The sequence below is a fragment of the Nicotiana tomentosiformis genome, chromosome 3, assembly GCF_000390325.3.
Source record: "Nicotiana tomentosiformis chromosome 3, ASM39032v3, whole genome shotgun sequence".
Taxonomy (NCBI): domain Eukaryota; kingdom Viridiplantae; phylum Streptophyta; class Magnoliopsida; order Solanales; family Solanaceae; genus Nicotiana; species Nicotiana tomentosiformis.
In genome coordinates this window covers 23475985-23498543 of record NC_090814.1, presented here as the reverse complement: position 1 = coordinate 23498543, position 22559 = coordinate 23475985, and the positions used below count along the sequence as shown (strand labels likewise).

Below are 22559 nucleotides of genomic sequence, written 5' to 3'. Positions count from 1 at the left end.
TGCTCGCGCGATTAAATCATAAAAATAACATCCCGAAATCATGAATCGAACCTCAAAACACATGAATCAACATGAAACTCAAGAACTTCTAAAAATACAACCGTGTGTCCGATTCCTATAAAATCAACTCGGAATGACGCCAAACTTTGCGGACAAGTTATAAATGACAAAACGGACCTATTTCAAGTCCCAAAACAGTAATACAAACACGATAGCTATAAAGATAACCTACGGTCAAACTTGTAAAATTTCTAAGCCTTTAAATTGCCAACTTTCGGCAAAACAACACAAATCAACCTACGGACCTCCGAATTCGATTTCGGGCATACACCTAAGTCCAAAATCACGATATGAACTTATCAGAGCTATCAAAATACCGCTATAGACTTGTTTTCACAAAAGTCAAACCTTGGTCAATATTTTCAACTTAAGCTTCTAAAGTGAGAACCACTTATCCAAATTTATTCCGAATTATCCGGAAATCAAATCCGACCATGCACACAAGTTATATGCAACATGAAGTCATTGAAGACCCCGAACCACTGAACGGATTGCTAGAGCTCAAAACGACCGGTCAGGTGTTTACAACTAGTTTCTCAACTAATGATCCAAAACACATTCGAGCCAGTAGGGACCCCATCCAATCATACCAACAAGTATAAATACATTATCCAAACTTATCACAAGCCTCAAAACACCCACGGGAACATCAAAATAAAAGGCTCAAACCGAATAAAATTTCTCTTAAGTTATTAAATCTTCATTCTTTCAAAAAAGTGTCTGAATCAAACTTAAACACTTCAGATTACTTCCAAACTTTGCACAGAAGTTCAATTCAACTATTTAGATCTATCCAAAGTCCCAGAACACCAATTGGAGACCAATAACATCAAGGTCATCTCTTGGTCAAACTTATGAACTCTTAAGTTATTCAAATTGCCAACTTTCGACAAATATTGTCAAATTCTTCTAGGAACCTCCGAAATCAAATCCGAACATATGTACAAGTCCAAAATCATCCGAACATAGTATAGTAACTTAGTAATATATGTGAAAATGATAAGATCCAATGTGATTACGAACTCAAATTACTTTCCTAACAGTTTTTATCATATTAAAGAAGCTGCATATTATAAAATCTACCTTAGGTACCACAGTCCTTTGAATTCTTTTATAAAAACCTTAGGAAAAACACTACTTTATGCACCAGACATCTTCAATGGAAAAGGTTAAGGCATCATTTTGTAACACTTTTTCCCTCATAGCTTACGTTTGTGGTACGTACAACAACACTTTGTATTCTTTTCTTCACTACATTAGTCCAAATAAATTTTCTGTTGTATGTCAATCTATTCTATTATCCTATTTTATCTAAAATGTTCTTTCTTTTAGGTCCTAAACACTACTGTTCAATTTTTAAGAAAAGGAAACGTAAAAACAAAAGAACTTAAGGTGAATCTTAATTTTATCCAATTATTGAGAAGAAAAAATGTTTCAAAATCAAAAAGTACTTCATAATAAAGGAAAATTGATAGAGATTTTAATTCGTTCTTATGATATTTCCAATAATATTATAAAAATTAAAAAAAGGGGAAACACATGACACATATAATGTTTTATTTTGCAGCCATCTTGGTGATTACCCACGTGCTCAAAGCAAATGCTAGCGTATGTCCATCAGAAGTTGACGCTATTTCGTGTAAAGGAGGTGATAAAAAACCAGACTGTGAGCCATATTGTAAGTTTGCCTATGCCAAACAATATGTGGGTTCCGACTGCATCGTGAAAAAGCTTGGTGAAGATCCCATTTGTACGTGCTTCTACCAGATTGACAAACCGTGTTAATCACCCAACGATTCATTAAGTAGAACTCGCTGCCTTTTGTTTTATTATTGTCAAATAAACTTGTATTAAAAGTTTCTTATCAACGGATCATGGCATCCAAACTATTTGTTGATGTTTATCTATACAAACGAAAATAGAAGAAATAAAAGCGTTTATTAATTGGTGTTATTTACCCATAAAATGATACAGTTAAATTTATATCGTGATTTATAGACACGTAAATTAATTTAAACCAAAATAAAATAACGAAGAATAGAAATAAATTAATGAAAAAATCTTAAAGAAAATACAAGCATAATTGTGAAATGAGCTTCTCCGGAAACAAGAATAAGAACAATGTATTGAGCAGAAAGATATTGTTAATAGAATAAAAGTAAGTTTAGCCGTTTTGCGTCTATATGATTTTCGTGTCCTCCAATAAATACAAATTCTTCTATTTATAGTTCAATTTAGGGAGACAAGATCCCCAAATCAAGCTCTTCTTTAATATGAATAAAACCCCCATTGATAGTTGCATAACGGTTGAGTACAAAAATAAAGATTCTTTGTAACGGGTGCTCATTGAATGCTGTCTTTTTCAATCGATATCTTCCTTTCAAATCGTCATCCCTGGTTCCCGCGCCTTCGAAACTTACCCAGCACCGGTCACATGTTCATAACCGGTGTCAGCTATTTGCTGACTCATGTCTTACTTATCTTCACTTTCACGTGTCAACTCGACGAACACCCACCAATCGTTCATCAATTTTATCCCATACAGATAGTCCTAATTTTCGGCGACTAAACGTTATGTTATCGGAAAGTAGATAAGAATTTTTTTCTTGGCGAAAAAATTCCTGAACGCTTACTGACACTTGAAATGAACGCACGTCTCCTTGCATTAATGAGCCGAACACGTGTTATTCCGTGATTTCGGAAAATAATTTCACCAGTCTCCTAGGTAATGATGACATGAATTCTGCCGCCTTTAAACTTCTCCACTTCTCATCATTTTTACCCTTTCACTTTTACTACTCTTCTTCTTTGAATTTCCTTAAAGCTTTTTTGCAAACCTCCCTTTCTCAGTAAGATTTTCTTACTCAGATTTTCCGTCATCATGTCTTCTACTAACTCTTCCCCCGGTAACTCAGGCATTTACATATGTGGTGGTCCTTCTAAGAAGAACAAGGAAGCCGATGTCGGTCCTCTTACTACCAACACAATCATCCCCTCTCAATTAAATTCTGAGATAGATCTTCAATTACAAAAGGAACCTCTCAACCCTAAAAATGATAGAAATTGGCCCGTCAGCAGATATCCTTCTTTCATCCATCCTACTAGTATCCCTGTTGTGAAAGAAGATTGTGACTAGAAAAACATTGAGGTTTTAGCCTCTAATGAAATGGAAAGGGTCACATTCAACAAACCAGGGTTCATGAACATTTACATGTACCCTTTTACTTTAAGAATGGGTCGAGAAATCGAGCCTATTGTTTTAGAGTTTTGCCACAACTACCAAATTTGTTTGGCTCAGGCAGGACAGTCAATATGGGTAAGGTAGCTTGCCTTCGGGTAGTGCGCTCCCGGGCCTGTGAAACCCTCACACTTGCTCATCTGATCAACCTCTACTCCCCAAAGATTTTCTGAAGAGGCATGGTCAAACTCAGCAAACGCGGTCACCATGCCATCGCCACCAGTGTTGATGATGATAACGACTGTGGTTGGATGGAAATATTCGTTATCATTTCTACCGAGGATATTCTTCCGGCGACAACACCTCCTATCCCTGATTCCTCGAACTTCATTCATACGTTTTTCGAATATCTCTCTTTTATTGTGTTAAAGAAAATTCCCTCATTTGCTAATTTTTATTTCTCTTATTTCAGCTACCTGTTGGGTTCTTCCATCGGTTTAGAACCTGACCTGATGGGTACAGAAGATTTTAGATATTTTCACGCCGGACTCCTGTAAGCGAAAAACAATTTCACCTAAATTCAACTGGAAGGCCAAGAATGTAAAGCTTCTCCTTTTCCTTTTTATTCTACAACATGCCGTAATAAAAATTTGTTGACTTCCTTTCATAATACATAGGCCTTCCGAAGGGGTCTTCTGTCTGCCCTGTTGTAATAACTCGGCCGGTTATTTTGAGTATTGTAGCCCGGTTCTCCTATTTATTGCTTATTCTATGTTCATTTGTGGTTATGTGACTTGCTGGAGTGGTTGGTTTGGTTCCGGGGATATTTCAGAGTAAATTGAGATACTTAGTCCCAAGGTTGGTAGCTTAAGTTGTGAGAGTTTGCGAAATGTTGGCTTATGAGTAAATGATTCCAGAATACAGTTTTGATGATTTTGATATCTTTGTATGGTGATTTTGGATTTAGGAGTATGTCCGGATATTGATTTGGAGGTCCATATGTCGTTTTGGCTTGAATTGGCAAAAGTTGGAAAGTTGATGGTTTGGGATGTTGAGAAGTTTGACTGAGTGTTGACTTTATTGATACTGGGCACGGATTTTGATTCCGGAAGTTGGAGTAGATCTGTTGTGTCATTTATGACTTGTGTGCAAAATTTGAGGTCAATCAGAGTTGGTTTGATAGGTTTTGGCATTGGCTTTATAAGTTGGAAATTTCTTAGTTTTATAGGCTTGAATTGTGGTGCGATTCATGATTTCGATGTTGTTTGATGTAGTTTGAGGCTTCAACTAAGTTCGTATCATATTTTAGGAGATGTTGGTATGTTTGGATAGGGTTCCGGGGGAATCGGGTGGGATTCGGATGGTTGGCAGAGCTTGGTTACACTTCGTAGAAGTACTGAAGCTTCAGGCATCTAGTGCGTTCGCACCCGCCGTAGGACTGGCCGTAGATGGGGTATCGTAGGTGTGGCTTGATCACAGGTTCATAATGGAAAGGATACTATGAGGATCCCAGATGCGTTGGTTTTTCAGTAGAAGCGAAAGCGCTTATGCGATGAGGAGTTTGCAGGTGCGGAATGAGGTAGCTTGGCCTTGGTTGCAGATGCGTGAGGGGATCCGCAGGTGCGGATGCGCTGGTTGGGGGCGAGGGATCGCAGAAGCGGTCCCGCAGGTGTGTCACTTGGGCTGCAAACGCGGCTGGTCGGAATCCTTAGTGGGGTTCGCATATGCGACGTTCTTTCCGCAAAAGCGGAAGCGCAGGTGTGCTTATTTGGTCCGCAGAAGCGAGATGTCTAGCAGTGTTTTAAAATTCAAAGGGCTTAGTTATTTTTCTCATTTTTGGGATTTTGAAGTTCGGACTAGGACGAATTTTGGAGAGGTTTCCACCTGAATTGAAGAGGTAAGTGACTTTCAATCGCTTTTGTCCATAAATATGGAATACCCATTAATTAATTCACCTATTTCTCATGAATCTAAGTTAGAATTTGGGAATTTTTGGACTATGTTATTGGAGAGTGAAATTTGAGAATTTGCGGGCATACGCCTAAGTTGAAAAATTACCATCCGGACCTAAAGAAGCCGTCAAAACTCCGATCCAAGATCAAATACGCAAAAGTCAAATTTGGTCAACTCTTCCAACTTAAAACTTCTAAAATGAGAATCATTCTTCCAAATCAAATCTGAACCACTCGAAAACCAAAACCAACGATACACGCAAGTTATAATACACCATATTAAGATACTTCAAGTCTCAAACTACTGAATGGAACGCTAAAACTCAAAATGACCGATCAGGTCGTTACACCTATTATTTTTCTCTTCAACTATTGGTAAGAGTTTGATCGATTGTTCATGAGTTTGATGAATTTTAATATAAGGACATGAAACTTGGTCTTGAATATGTGTCTGAATTTGATTTGTTGATCATGAATAGTTTGGTGACTATCACGAATCGTAATTTTGAATCAATGCCATGAATACATAATTGTGATATCGAATTCCTTGATAGTTGATTTGTCTTTGCGCTTGATCTTTGAACATTTGAAATTTGTACAAAAAATGCTTGAACGTAGCATGTAGAGCTCTCTCATTCTTCTTATGACTATTTATTGTTTTTTTTTGGCTTATGGAGGACATGTAGAGCTCTCTCATTCTTCTTATGACTATTTATTGTTTTTTTTGGCTTATGGAGGACCCTTATATATTGTTTTGGAAGAGAGTCGTGTGGCCCATCATCTGAATCTCCATTAAATAGACCTTTCCAATAAAATTGGATTTTTACTCAAATCCATTTAATTGAATTTAAATAATTAATCGAATTATATTAGCATATATTATTCATTTGCATAATATATCTTGAATTTGGGATATAGTTCAAATTTCTTACTAATAAAAAAGTTAAATGCTTATTTTAAAAATTGATCTTCCAGGCAATTAAGAAAACTAGTATCTATGAACATGCGTTGTACGTTAATAATGACACGTGATGGTTTAAACATTTATTTATATGAATGAACAACAAAATTTAATTATTGAGAGAAATTTATGTATAATAATACAACAATCACCTAAATGCCGAAAAATATTATTACATCAGCATAGTACGTGAATTCAAAATGAAAGGACATCATCAGAAGTTACACAAATGATAAATTTAGTCATATTAGTTAGATAATTATGTATTACAGTTTGAAAGTATTTAATGTGATGGTATCTTAACGAACACTTCTTTGTAGACGATTTTTTTGTGTATGTTTCCTTTTAATTCTTTAGTTGATCTGCCATAATCATCACTCTTGTTGTCGATATTGATATCCCTCTTGAAAGTGCAATATATAGTTGTTCCTGTAATAAAACATATTGCGGTAAAAATTATTTAATATTTAGGATGTTTCTCCTTGTGTGTTTATTTATTATAATTGCAAAACATAAACATACTGAAAATTATTTTTACAAAATTTAAAAGGATATTCTTTAGTTTCGGAAGACGAAAGTTGAATTTGGGGATAAACACATATTTAGAAGTACATTGACCAGTATCATAATTTCTGTATGTATGACGTTATTATCAAAACTTCTATATATTTCATCTGTGTGCTATTAAATAAGCTATTCGGCGGATCTAAATTTTTCAGTAGCAGCGAGGTAAATGTTTCTTCAAAATTAATCTATATGCAATTGAAGATCAATTTTATCTTAGTCTATTGTATATACAGTGAAACTAACATATGTAAGAAATAATGAACTTGACAAACAAACATGTATGGTAGAAGACCATTTGATATTAAAGTATTAAAGAGTTCTTCTTAGTAGTAATGGTTGGTATCATTTTTTGCTGCATCAAAACTGAAAAACAAATTGCTTTTACCATGAAACTTAGCACTCAACATTTTATTTAGTTGATTAACATTTTTATTTCTGCTAGATAAAATAGCTCTTTAATTTCTATCATGTAATTTGCACAAATTATATTTTAATCTAATAATGGAAATATTTCCCTTACTAAATGCACTACTATTACAATTGGGGTTGATAACCAAGTGTTCTGGAAGAACGAAATCATCTTTTATTGGATGCTCTTCTTCGTTTCCGACGCGAAGTAAGAAGTCACTGAATATTGGACATGTTCTTACTTTTATATTTCTTGTTAGTTGAATTATTTCTATTTGAGGCCATACGTATAATTTTGGCAAGCTAGCTTTTATAGTCTCTCCTTTCGTCGATTTTGGAACTACTGTTAGTACTTGACAGAAATCACCTCCCAAACCATTACTTTTTCACCAAGTGGTTCATTGATATCCAATGTATCTCTAAATATTCTGGTCAATTGTTTCGATCGTTTGACGCTTAGTCATAAGCGGTTCATTCCATATTATCAATTTTGCTTTCCTTATAAATTTAACACATTTGCTCTGCTTTCATATATTTATGATGATTATTTCAGTTGTTTGAAGAGGTATATCAAATCTAAGTGAGTTGTACTACCTCATAATAAAATCGTTGTTGGTACACCACTTGTTATTATTGCTAATAGTATCATGCCTCTTGATCTAACATTTGCAAGTAATGTATGATATATGAATATTATTTTGATTCCGTCGGAGACATCTATAAAGAATAATCCTGCAATACCACAGTCTTCTGTTTATAATATAGTCTTGAAAGCTTGTTCTTGTTCAGGATTTAGCTCTGATTGTGCTTTCTCAGATACTTGTATAACGTTTTGATTTTTAACACTATACTAACCCTTTTTTACTTTGTGTTTTAATATTTTTAATCTCTAACGCTCTTTTTATGGAATAAATTTATGTACCCTAAGACTTTTTTTTAACTTGAAAAATAATTTTACTCATATGATGAATTTAAAAAATAATTGAATTGGATTCTCTTACTAAATAATTAATTAAAATATTAATTATTTAATTTTAACATAAAAATTAATTTATTTTATGTTGATTCAAATTATTTATATTAGTTAATCTCTTGTTTTGAATATGTAATTGTAATTATAATTTTATCCACCATAAATTTTATTTTCAAAGTAGTAAAAAGATCGATCAAACATTCCAATTTTACATCTTTATGTTTCCAGAATCATTAGTGGTATTGACTGTTACCAACCATTTTTCTTTTTCTTTCTCATACATGTATATTCTTAAATATTTTCTTAGTTGTTTTAAGACAATTGGGTATATTTTTTAATATTATCCAAAATTTAATAATAAATAAAATATTATTTGAGTAGGAAAACAATTCGAATATAATATAAAAATATATTATTGTGGAGATATTTTTTCTCAATTTTAATGCTTTATGCAGTCCATTTAACATTAATTTTATTTCTTTTGGTATTGGACATTATGGAGTGGTAATGTATTACCAATACGAAAGATTCTTATGAAATTAATTTTATTAAACCTTCATACATATTATTAATAAGAATTTAATAGACAAAATTTTATTAATTTTAAAATATTAAATATTTAAAAAGTTTAACATAAAATGTATTGTCGACCAAAAAATAGGTTATTACGGTTATGCCCTTCCCCAAAAAGTTATTTTGTTCCCAAAAGGGTTTTGCTTTAAAAGTTGTAATTTGAATAGGAATTGTAATTTTTACATCAAAAATTGTATAAACTATCACTTGATAATTCTACTGGTTTTATAACATGACCCAGTATATAAAAAAGGTCAACAGAACAAACCAAAGAAGGAAACTACAAACGTGTTATGAAGGGGGAAAACACAATACTTGGTAATGGATATTGGTTTCCCCTTTACCAACTTTTGTCAAAGTAAATTATTTTTCCCGTGAACATAGACTCTATAGCAAAATTGAACTTTGAATTCAGAAGAAAAGAACAATAAGAACAATTAAAGAAAGTATTAATAACTTCTTGTCAACCTACTGAATTTTCTTATCTTATCAACATAGAGTCTTTAGCAAAATCAAACTTTGGAATAAAAGCTAAAAGTTTAAAAAGATTGTATATAAAAAAAAACTTCCTGAAAGTAGCAAGAAATCACTTTACATATATGTTAGATGAAGCACACAAAAATAGAGGAAGCACACTCCAATATATTAATTAGTAGTATACTTTTAAGTTTAAGATACATACACCAAAGTATGTATGTTTTTGTCCTATGTGTAAGACCTACCTCTAAATATGAAAATAATCCATTAGCTTAATTCGTTTTGTTCAACTATGTTTCCTAGGTTTTTCGCCAACTCATTCATGATTCATATTCATTTCACAATTTACTTTGGAAACCTCAGTATTAGTTTTAAAAAAAATGTTTACCTTACGATCGATTTTCCTTATTCGAAGGAATACCGCATATGGAAGTAAATACAGATTGTAATCAAACCAATCGCAGGGCTATTCAAACCAAGATTCTTTTAGTGGTCTCGGTTACAAACGTTAAATAGAAATCTTAGTTGAACTCAAAGTCTAGCTATTAGGCAAAAATTTGGTTGCTACAATTTTATTCAATATAAAATAGATATTTTAAGATTATTTTGATAAACCGACATTGTATTCATGCTTTTATAATAATATAGATTACGTTGAAATGCCCATTTTATAAAATATTACACCCATACTTATTCAGATAAAAAAATATTTATAAATACCCAATAGGTATGTATACATTCGTGATATATAATTCATATGTTGTATACCTTAATGCAATTTAATTACTTTTACATAGTATACAAAATATAAATGTATACGACATACATGACATATGCAATATAATTTTAAAAGGTATGAATTTTTTAAATGGGTGCAAGCGGGTAAACATTTTATTAAACCCGAGTAGTCATGAAAAAACCCGTAGTTATTCAATATAATTTCAAGGCACTACTATTCCATCTGATCCATTTAACTGGACCGCGATAATATAATTTTGAGCATACCATAAGTTTCAATGATATTCTTTCCGTGATTTAATTGGTCATAGTGTAGTAACTTGGTAATATATGTCAAAATGAAAAGATCCAATGTGATTACGAGCTAAAATTACTTTCCTAACAGTTTTTATCATATTAAAGAAGCTGCATATTATAAAATCTACCTTAGGTACCGCAATCCTTTGAATTCTTTTATAAAAACCTTAGGAAAAACACTGCTTTATGCACCAGACATCTTCAATGGGAAAGGTTAAGGCATCATTTTGTAACATTTTTTCCCTCATAGCTTACGTTTGTGGTACGTACAACAACACTTTGTATTTTTTTCTCCACTACATTAGTCCAAATAAATTTTCTGTTGTATATCAATCTTTTCTATTATCCTATTTTATCTAAAATGTTCTTTCTTTTAGGTCCCTAAACACTACTGTTCAAATTTTAAGAAAAGGAAACGTAAAAATAAAAGAATTTAAGGTGAATCTTAATTTTATCCAATTAGTGAGAAGAAAATATGTTTCAAAATCAAAAAGTACTTCATAATACATGAAAATTGATAGAGATTTCAATTCGTTCTTATGATACTTCCAATAATATTATACTCCAAAAATAAAAAAGGGGAAACACATGACACATATATTGTTTTATTTTGCAGCCATCTTGGTGATTACCCACGTGCTCAAAGTAAATGCTAGCGTATGTCCATCAGAAGTTGACGCGAAATTTGGAGAGGTTTCCACCTAAATTGAAAAGGTAAGTGCCTTTCAATTATTTTTGTCCATAAATATGGAATAACCATTAATTAATTCACCTATTTGGGGATTTTTGGACTATGTTATTGGAGAGTGAATTTTGAGGATTTGCGGGGCGATTTGTGGTTGGAATTAGATGATTTTGATATGGTTGGACTCATAATTGAATGGGTGTTCGGAATTTTTAAAATTTGTTGGGTTTCGAGGTGCGGGCTCGGGGTTGACATTTTGGGTCGACTTTTTGATTTTGGTTAAAGATATTAGCTTTATCATTTCGAATCAATTTCTATAGCTTTTATTGATAGTATTAAGTTATGTTGGCTAGATTCGAGCTTTTCGGAGGTTGATACGCGTGGGAATGGCTTGTTAAGGCAGTAATTTGGCTTGCTTGAGGTAAGTATCTTATCTAAACTTGGTTGAGGAACTAGTTGCCTGAATTCTTTGTGATAGCTACGTGCTCTGGGTGCGCATATGTGTGGGGTTTGAGCCTACGTGCTGAAACCGGGGATATTTATCCATGCTCGAGTTGTGTTTAGGGTATGATAAACCTAGAATTGACTATTAAGCTTTAAGTTATGATGCTTCGCATATTTGTTACATTGTTGTGACCTATTTGAGCCATATTTGAGAATACATAGAGGTTTAATACCTGGATGAACTTGATAAATGCCATTCTGTGATTTGAGCTATGTTAGCTCACTTTGCACATGCCTACATTTTAGCATGTTATTTATACCAGTCCATGAGCATACGATTTATTATTTATTCATCACGTACATGTATTCTTGTTTATTTGCTTCTGTGCGATATGATTGGACTGGATGCCTGTGACCATGCCAGGCAGATTTTGTTGTTATTCCTGTGACCACGCTGGGCAGATTTGTACTGTTATGCTTGTGACCACGCCGGACAGATTATGATTTTGAGCTTGTGACCACGCCGGACTGGTAGCACATTGAATTGACCGTGCTTGCGTATGGATACAGATCCATCCCTATAGGGTCACCCTCTCATGTTTCTCTCTTGATGGTGTATACGTGGATATTGAGAAAACTGATCAGTGATTTGGTATCGATATGGAAAGGTTGAGGAAAGTATGGCTAGTGTTATTTTGAAGTTGTATTTCATTTTTACTTGCAATTTCCGTAATTATTTACTTGATTTAACTGCATATCATCTCTATATGCTGGAAACTGACTGAGCAGCGTATCTGAGAACCTGTACACACACACACACACCCACCCCCCCCCTATGCTCCTTCCTGTGCTTTATAACTTGATTTCATTACTGCTCTATACTTGTTAAAGTGATGAAATTATACAGGTTATACCTAGCATCATTTATAATTTGTGCTTATTTTACCTCGTCAAGGTTAGCTACGATGCTCATTGAGTACATTGGGTCGGTTGTACTCATACTACACTCTATACTTCGTGCGCAAATCCAGGTACATCTGGATGCGGTGATTGCTAGATTGGTGCTAGTACCTGCTCGGAAACTTTGAGGTAGTTTCTATGTTGCCCGCAGACCTTGATTCTCCTTCCTTTTGTTTTCCCCAGTACTGTTCTATTATTTAGACAGTTGTACTAAAGTTTGTTTTATGTCGAGATGTTGTAGTGCTCATGTACTCGTTGACACCAGATTTTGGGATGGTTGTAGTAGAGTTACAATTGTTTTATCAGATATTTATGAGAATTTTGGTTGTTGAGCTTACTAAATCATGTTTTAACTTAAATTCTTAGTTGTTACGTGATTGTCGGCTTGCCCAGTAAGTGTCTTAGGCACCGTCACGAGAAGTTGAGATTGTGGGTCGTGACACCTGGTGTTGGGGGTTTTAAATTGGAGACAATCGCCTTCGATAACATTCCTGCTCGACCCATTGCTTCAAGCTCCTCGAGCACTTGTTATGAGTCCTCGAAAACTGAGGAGGAAGCTAAGGAAGAAGATAAGGATAAGGATGAATATATTGAACCGGATATGAAATAGCTTTCATCTCCAAAAGATGCAGCAAGACTCTCTTGTAAGTAAAGTTGTATTACTTATTTCTACGTGGCTGATAATGCAGTCCCCGATCCTGACAAGATACAACTTCTGATTGTAATAGTCCTCGGTCTTAATGACACTTTTAGTGCTCTGATATACAACCAGTGTTCGGATGCTAAGTATGAGAATTTTAACACTGGAGTTCTTAGTGTTGTCGATGATCCTTCTTTGTAGTATGCTTTATGTTGTTGCCTCATTAAAAACCTTGCTAGAAAAACCTAATTCGGACAAAAACTGGATGACGAGAAAAAGAGTGCAATACATACTTTCAGTAACATTAAGAATCTTCAACAGTAATACCTTATGAGGTGAGTCATATTCCATATGCTTGGTAATTTTACTCCATCTTGATTTTTCAACTGATATGAACTGTTACCGGTTACAGCTGAAATCCGGTAAGCTCCTTCCCATGTTGGACCTAGCTTTCTAGTATTAACTTTCCGACACTTTGAGTCATTTTATGCAAAATCAAATCTCCGACTTTGAAATATCTAAGATTTTCTTTGCAATTATGCTACCTTTCCATCCTTTACTTTTGTGCCAGCATCCTCACATATGCTAAATTTCGACGTTCTTCAAGCAAATCCAGCTTAATCAACATTGCTTCATTATTCTCCTCCTCGTTTGCCCAGGAACACCTTATAGTCGGTTTCCCAATCTCCACCAGAATAAAAGCTTCCGCGCCATGCACAAGGGAAAAGGGTGTTTCTCCTATACTTGACTTCCCTGTTGTTGATATTCCCATACACTCCCGGTAACTATTCTAGCCAATTGCCTTTAGCATTCTCTAATATCTTTTTGAGGTTTTGAATTACCAGATTGTTGTTCACTCTGCTTTACCGTTAGAACTTGGATGATATGGGGAAGATGTGATCCTTTTGATCTTCAATCCTTCCAGAAACTTTGTGACTTTGGATCCTATAATTGTGGCCGATTGTCACGAGCAATTCCTTTTGGTACTCTAAAATGGAAAATGATATGATACCAAATGAAATCAATCACTTCTCGCTCTCCAATCTTTTTTAAAGCACACGGTTCAACCCATTTAGTGAAATAATCTGTTAAAACTAAAAGAAAGTTTACCCGCCTAGGCCCTTGAGGCAAAGGACCTCCTATGTCCATCTCTCATTTTATGAATGGCCACGGTGACACCACTGAATACAGAAGCTCTGCCGGCTGATGCACTAATTGCGCATGAAGCTGAAACTTATCACATTTTTTTACAAATTCCTTCGCGTCTTATTCCATCCGGGGAAAATAGTACCAGGCCTTATCAATTTAAGGACAAATGAGTCCGCCTCGAAATAATTTCTACAAACCCCTTCATGAAATTCTCTCATCAGACAATCAGCTTTTGATTTTCCTAAATATCGAGCCTATGGTCCTTGAAAATATCTTTGGTGTAGTTGAACATCAACAAGGTGATAATAATCAACTTTAGTTCGTAGCGCCCGAGAGGCTTTAGAATCTTCAGGAAATTTACCATGCCTTAAATATTCTATAAACTCGTTTCTCCAATCCTAGATTATGTTGGTCGAGTTAACTTTGCAATACCCATCCACGTTCAGGACTGAATGTAACAGCTAAAAAACTGCACCAGAATCAACTCCTTTCATTTTTGTGGATGACCCTAGATTGGCCAATGCATTTGTCTCCACGTCCTCTTTCCTTGGGATGTGAATTACCAACCACTCCCTGAACCGGGAAAGTAAAACTTAAACTTTATTCAAATATTGCTGCATACACTCTTCTTTTGTGTCAGAGATTTCGTATATCTAGTTCACTACTAGTTGGAGATGCACTTTATTTCAATTACCTCGGAGCCTAGTCCCTAGGCTAATTGGAGTCCTGCAACCAGAGCTTAATACTCGACTTCATTCTTAGTCTAAGAAATAGTTCTAATAGCCCATCTCAGAGTTTCTTCGGAAGGAGTAATTAGTACTATCCCAAGACCAGACCCTTTTACGTTGGAAGCTCCATCCATAAATAAGGTCCAAACTTCAGAAATATTTCCCGATACCAGAAATACCTTTTTAGCAGCTAAAGGCATCATTCCCGGACTAATATCAGCCACAAAGTAGGCAAAAATTTATGACTTAATAGCAGTCCAAGGTTTATATACTATATCAAATTCACTAATTTTCACTGCTCATCCAGCCAATCGACCCGATAATTCAGGCTTATGAAGGACATTCCTCAAGGGAAAAGTCGTCACAACGGCTATTGGCTGACATTGAAAGTAAGGTCTAAGCTTTCGAGAGGCGACACGAGAGCTAAAGCCAATTTTTCTAGTTGAGGATAACGTGTCTCCACTCCCGATAGTATCTTAGTAATATAATAAACAAGAAATTGCGTACCTTCTTTTCCTCGGACCAGGCCTTCACTCACCGCAACTTCCAAAACTGCTAAATAAATTAATAATTGTTCATCCTCCTTTTGTGACATTAGCAGAGGAATGGACAAGTACCTTTTTAGGTCTTAACGCTTGCTGGCATTCCGGAGTCCACCAAAAATCATTCTTCTTTTTCAAAAGTGAAAAGAGATAATGACATTTTTCCGATGACTTCGATATGAATCTGCTAAGGATTGCCAACCTGCCAGTCAACCTTTGCACCTCCTTTACAGTTGTCAGTTGGCCATAGATATCTTCTATGGCCTTAATCTTTTCGGGATTCACTTCAATTCCTCCTTGAGAAACCAAGAAGAAAAGAAACTTCCCGGACCCAAATCCAAAAGCGTATTTTTCAGGGTTGAGCTTCATATTGTATTTTCTCAAAATATCAAACATCTGTTGTAAATGAGTCAAATGACTTCCTACAATAAGAGACTTAACTAACATGTCATCAATATTTACTTCCATAGTTTTACCAATTTGATGTTCAAACATCTTATTAACGAGCGTTTGTAAGTGGATCCGACATTCTTAAGCGCAAAAGGCATCATATTATAGCAATAAGTGCCAAATTTTGTGATGAATGAGGTTTTTCTTGATCCTCCGGGTGCATCCTAATTTTATTATACCCGAAATACGCTTCAGAAAACTCATCAATTCATGCTCGACCGTAGCATTGATCATTTGGTAAATATTTGGCAACGAGGAAGAATCTATAAGTCATGCCTTATTTGAATCTTTATAATCTATACAAATTCTAAACTTATTATTCTTTTTAGGAACAAACATTGCGTTAGCTAACAAATTAGGATAATTCACTTCAGGAATTGAACCTATATTTAGCAACTCGGTTACCTCCTCTTTAACAAACATGTTCCTGACTTTTGCTATTGGCCGTTTCTTTTGCTTCACTGACAGGAAATTAGGGTCCAAACTTAACTTGTGGACAACCACATCTAGTGGAATACCTATCATATCAGAACGAGACCATGCGAAGCAATTAAAGTTAGATTTTAAAAATTCAATAATTTTAAGCATGAGTTCGGGAATCAATCACATTCCCAGGCAAACCTTTTTATCAAGGAATTCTGTGAACAAAACAATTTGTTCCAGCTCCTCTGCGGCCAAATTTGTGGCATCTGCTTCTTCTACTACCTGAAAGGATCTAGGAACCTAATAATGATCTGATGTCTCCTCTTTTGCTATACCTTCTATCAGATATAGAACGGTAGTAGACATCGGTTCCTGTATTTGCTCTTTGCTCATTCTTCCACTTTGCTGCTGGATAATGTGACTGCATTCATTTTCCTCGCAGCAGGTTGATCACCTCTTATCTTCTTTATCCCATCTGGTGTAGGGAACTTTAGCAATTGATGATAAGTCGATAGCACGACCTTCATTTCATGTATCCATGGCCTACCAAGGAACATAATGTATCCCATATCACCATCCACCACCTCGAACAAAGTGGTCTTCATTACACCTTCGATATGTATGGGTAGTAAAATCTCCCCTCGAGTTGTTACACTCATTAGGTTGGCTAGAAGCATTATTTTCGAAACTATGTTTTCGGTTAACTTTGCTTGTTCCAAAACCCTTAACTGGATGATATTGGCTAAACTACCTAGCTCAACCAACACACGTTTAATTTTAAAATTCAAAACATTAAGCGATATTACAGAGCGTCATTGTGCGATAAAATAAGGCCATCAGCGTCTTCTTCCGTGAAGGTAATTCCATCATCTCCTGATTTTTCTCGATCTCTCTTTCCATGAGTTAGTGATATCTTTGTCTTCTTTGCTGCCGAAAACATCACCCCATTTACTTTAACTGCACCAAAAATTATGTTTATTGTTAAACAGGGTGACCCTGCGGGCGGTTTGGCTGGTTCCGTAGCATCTCGATTCCTCGCATAATTGTTCTTGGTCCAGTCACTCAGAAATTCTCTAAGATGACCATTATTCAACAATGCTGCAACCTCTTCATGAAGATGCTGGCAGTCCCCAGTCATGCAGCCGTGCGTTCCGTGGAATTCACACCATATACCGGGATCCCTTTGACCAGGATCTGACCAAATTGGTTTCATAAATCTTGTTTCCTTGATGTTTCTCATAGCTGAAACCAATTCTACCAAACTAATATTGAAGTTGTAATCTAACAACCGGGGATATGCTGTATCTCAGGACCTCGATGGTTCTTTCTCCTGCAAAGCCCTGCTACTCCAACCATGTGGTTCTTTAATAAGGAATCTGCAAGAATTTCAAGAAAGGCAATTGAATGATCAAATAAAAGAGAGTACCATGTTAGAGCACCCTTTGTTAGGGTTTCGCCAAATGTTTTCAACATGACATATTCAATCTCATGTGGGGCCAAATCATTTCCCTTACAAGCATAGTAAAAGTTATGATATGCTCTTGTGGATCCGAAGTTCCATCATACTTTGGAATATCAGGCATCTTGAATCTTTTTTGAATCAAATCCGGGGCCGCACTTGGTTTGAACGGTGATTGCGTATACTTCTTTGAATCTGGCCCCTTCAATACTGGTGATGCTCCCGAGATCTGATCCATCCGAGCAAGGAATTCTTTAGCATTTTGATCCATCCAATCATTCATTTCCTTCATTAGCTCATGATCTGGATTTTGAAGGGATCATTTGTGTTGTTGTCATTCCCAGATCTACTACCTACACCACCTGTTTAATTTTGATTAAATTTGAACTTCTCCCTCGAAGCAACGCTACTAGTTGTTTGTGCTCTTTTGATTCGTAGGCACGTTGGGAGGGGCTCGAACTCCTCCATTGAAATTATTGGAGGCAACAGAAAGTGCTTGCTGGAGCTCCGTCATTATCTGGTCTTGTCTTGAGAGATGGTTCATGATTTTCCTTTGCCGTGCTCTCAAAACATTCACCGTTTCAACAACAGGTTCATCATCCATATCATCAGGAGTTGGACTTCTCAACTGCCGAGAATTTTGTTCTTCGTGAACTGGAGTTGTCTCATCTCCGTTGTTGTGAATTTCACTGGTTGAATCATCACGTTGGAACATATCCTCACACTCGTTGTTTGTCCCAATATTGAAAGAGTTGTTCACATTAATTGACTAAAGAAAAGCGTCAAAATGCATTAGCAACCGATGAATAGATCAAAGTAATTATACAATTGTCTATTCTCCATGGTGGGTGCCAAACTGTTTACCTGTAAAATTGTACAGTTGAATTTGTATCAGGGTTTATAGATATGTGAATTAATTTAATTCAATAATAAAATAACAATTAACAGAAATAAATTAATTAAAGAAACTTAAAGGAAATACAAGCCTGATTATGAAATGAGCTTCTCTAAAAGTAAGAATAAGAACAATGTATTGAGCAGAAAGAAATCATGTCCTCCAACGAATTTAAATGCTTCTATTTATAGTTCAATTCAGGGAGATAAGATCCCCATATCAAGCTCTTCTTTAATATGAATAGAACCCCTAATGATGGATGCATAACGGTTGAGTATAAATGCAAAGATCTTTTGTAACAACCGCTCATTGAATGCTGTCTTTTCCAACTGATATCTTCTTTTCGATTCTCCGTCCCCGACTCCAGCGCCTTCGAAACTTACTCAGCACCGGTCACATGTTCGTAACCTGTGCCAGCTATTTGCTGACTCTTATCTTATTTGTCTTCACTTCCACGTGTCAATTCGACGAGCATCCACCTGTCATTCATCAATTCTCTTATTGCTATGGATTGGGTTGACGTCCAATTTGAACTCTAGGGATGCAGTCCTTAAGGTTCTTACCATTAAACCCATTATATTTTTAAAATTATGGGTTCATATATACTATTTGTTGTAATTCTAATAAATTTATGCTCTACATCGTAAGTTATGGGTTCAGTTGGACCTAGTGTCAGAACGCTAGATCCACCTCTAACCCCATTAACTAGTCCTTCTCTTGAAAAACTATATTTATAACTTATAAAAAATATACCTTTTCCACCAAGAGATGATTGCTAGGTTTACAATGAGAGAAAATTTTCAGCATCTTCTAAGCGAGTATTAATTAAGATGTAAAGTGTCACGACCCAAAACCACCATCCGGCCGTGATGGTGCCTAATTCACTTGCTAGGCAAGCCAAGCATAATAATAATAATTCAAGATAATGATATACGAGATAGTACAAGTCTAAAAGACAAAATATCATAAATAACGACTGCGTTGATACAATACGCCCCCAGAACTGGTATCAGAGTCAAGAGCCCTACAATAGGTGTACAAGTCTAATAATATAAAAGTATTGTCTGAAAAATACTATCAGTAGTAGAAATGGAAAGAGATTCCAAGTTATGCAAAGTGAGAAATATATACAAGTACAGAGGCACCATATAGATGAGATATGTAGTAAAATTATGTATACACCTAAGGAATTTTTATGTAGAAAAAATATACAAAAACCAAACACTGATTAGTTTTCCACAGCCGCGTGTACGTCATCGAGAAGAAACATTAGATGATGACCCTAGGGGATGGATCCTAATCCACACGCTATACGGACAACTCACAAACCATAACAACCGCACGAACAACTCAGATGCCACAATCAACTCAACCCGCACGGAAAACTCGGGTGTTGTCAAACCAGTGTAGAACACAGAAAGCATATACAAGAATACCAAACCAGTCCAGAACACAAAAAGCATGTACAATAATACATATATATAGTCAATGGATATAAAATCAGGTACTCCTAGAATGATAAAATAACATGCTAAAATGTATGCATGTGCGAAGTGTACAATTACGGCTCAGATTAGGCGGATACGCCTCAAAATAGAAATTATTAGGTTTGAATAGGAGATTAACCTACACATAATCTCTAACATGATTCACAATGCCAGGTATTCGTACAACATGTAAAGTGTCATGCCCCAAAATCGAGGAGCGCGACCGGCGCTCAACCGAGTGAACCCTTCTGAGCAAGCCTGTTAAATTTCATTCTACCCAAATTCATTCGTGAATAAAAAGGAGATGTACTCCGTTAATAAAATACTGAAGAGATTTCATTAACCGCTTCCATTTCATTCCCATTAACAACATCATTCAATATTTCCAAAATAGTATGAGAATAGTACGAGTTTATAGATTTAATGAAAAATATGTTGCCAAACACCAACAATTCTAATCAAATTCCCAACATCAAATACCACCCACAACCTGTCTACGGAGCCTCTAAGTACAACTGAAAAGTAATATGGGAATGCCGGCAACAAGGCCCCAGCTATACCTCAACCACAAAGTACATAAGAAACAAAAGATACATGACCCCGAAATGAAGTGCGGCTCACCAAATCGGCTGAAAGGAGTGTATTGCTATCACTGATCAATGCCACATGTTGTAGAACCACCTGCATCCATTAAAGATGTAGCTCCCCCGGTAAAAGGGACGTTAGTACTGTCGAATAGCACTAGTATATATAGCTAGAAATCCTCTTTCAAAATAGAATGCTCATATGATCTATACGTGGAACACATAATATAATGTAATTGAAACAACCTGTACAAACAAGGACAACAAAAGGGAACCTATTGTCTGTATTAATCATGTGTCTCATTAGACCGTCCTTAGTGTTCACATATCATATTATACACTTATGCGTTTCATAGACCGTCCATAGTGTTCACATATCATATTATACACTTATGCGTTTCATAGACCGTCCATAGTATTTATTCATACCGTACATCTATACCTCTTATACACAATGCACCTATGCGTTTGATAGACTGTCTACAGGATTTCATATCACAATGGATTTCATAACACAATGTACCTATGTGTTTCATAGACCGTCCACAGGATTACATATCATAATGTACCTATGCGTTCATAGACCGTCCACAGGATTTCATATCATAATGTACCTATGCGTTCATAGACCGTCCACGGTATTACATATCATAATGTACCTATGCGTTTCATAGACCGTCCATAGGGTTTCATAACACAATATACCTATGCGTTTCATAGACCGTCCATAGGGTTTCATAACAAAATATACCTATGCATTTCAAAGACCATCCATAGGGTTTCATAACACATTGGAAACAAAAGTACAAATACGTACATCTCATAGCCTTTCACATCACATACCACCTAATCCGTACTTTCAACCACTTACAATATTATTATTTCATTGGCTCTCTTGGCCATACATATGATTCTTTATTCATGGCGCAAAGGCCGTATTTTATATTTTACACTTTCATTTATTCCCTTTCATAGATCATCATCATAATTATCAACAAGTAGAATATTCCGGAAATCACAATTTTAAGTTCATTAGTAATGAAGGCACATAATCGATTTCTTTCCAATAAATGGAGTAAAATGATTGGCAATCGAAGCACAAATTAAAATCATACACAATTTCCACTCACGAATATGTAAGAATGCAAAGCAAATTGAAAATTACTTACAAAGCATAACATTAGCTAAAACAGCCACATATGGGCATCAATTGAGTTCATAAACTTTTAGCCAATTATATTGTCGAAATGAATTTTGGAATAGTTGAGTCAAAGCTCATTTCATAATCTTTCTCACATTATTTCATTACATCGGCACCATTGGCCACAAGTATACCTTTCACTATTGGCACGTTGGCCACACTTTATATCCCCAATTCACTGATTTCACTTCCAAATATCTTTATAGGTTATCAATAATAAGACATTCCCAATCAAGACTTTAGGTACACATATGAGCAATTAAGAGTCTTAAGAATATTGAGAGTTTCTCACACAATTTGGCATACTAGCTTTCATTTGAAATACGATTCAAGCCACCACATTTTAATACGCAACCCATACTTTGAAACTCACTGAAACATTATGGAATTCAATTCCAAGAGAGAAAGTTTAGCCAACATACCTCAATTGAGCTTTCCTTAAAATACTACAACGTTTTGGAAATTCTAGCAATCCCAATTTATTTTGAGACATAACAAAATTGAACCATAATTAGGAAGATATTCATGGTCTCGGCTCATTTGAGCATTTTATCAAACACTAGGTGTGCAAATTTAACCACAAGGTTCTTCAACAAGATTTTCTTCACTCCACAACCCAATCCTTACTTATTTAAGTTCAACAATCTTCCCACAATACTTATTGGTACATGCATGTATAAATAATACTCTCATACCCATGAATCATACTCCTAATCAACCATCTTCTA

General features: G+C 35.3%; 1 protein-coding gene across 1 annotated transcript; it reads right to left on the bottom strand.

The window, feature by feature from the left end:
- Nucleotides 1-17007: 17007 nt before the first annotated feature.
- Nucleotides 17008-17445, bottom strand: LOC138907495 (uncharacterized). Its single transcript, XM_070198094.1, has one exon. The coding sequence runs from the start codon at nucleotides 17443-17445 to the stop codon at nucleotides 17008-17010; it is 438 nt and encodes a 145-aa protein (XP_070054195.1).
- Nucleotides 17446-22559: the final 5114 nt, after the last annotated feature.

Excerpts from the sequence above, each read along its gene's own strand:
- LOC138907495 (XM_070198094.1), bottom strand. The coding sequence starts at position 17,445 with ATGAGAAACATCAAGGAAACAAGATTTATGAAACCAATTTGGTCAGAT.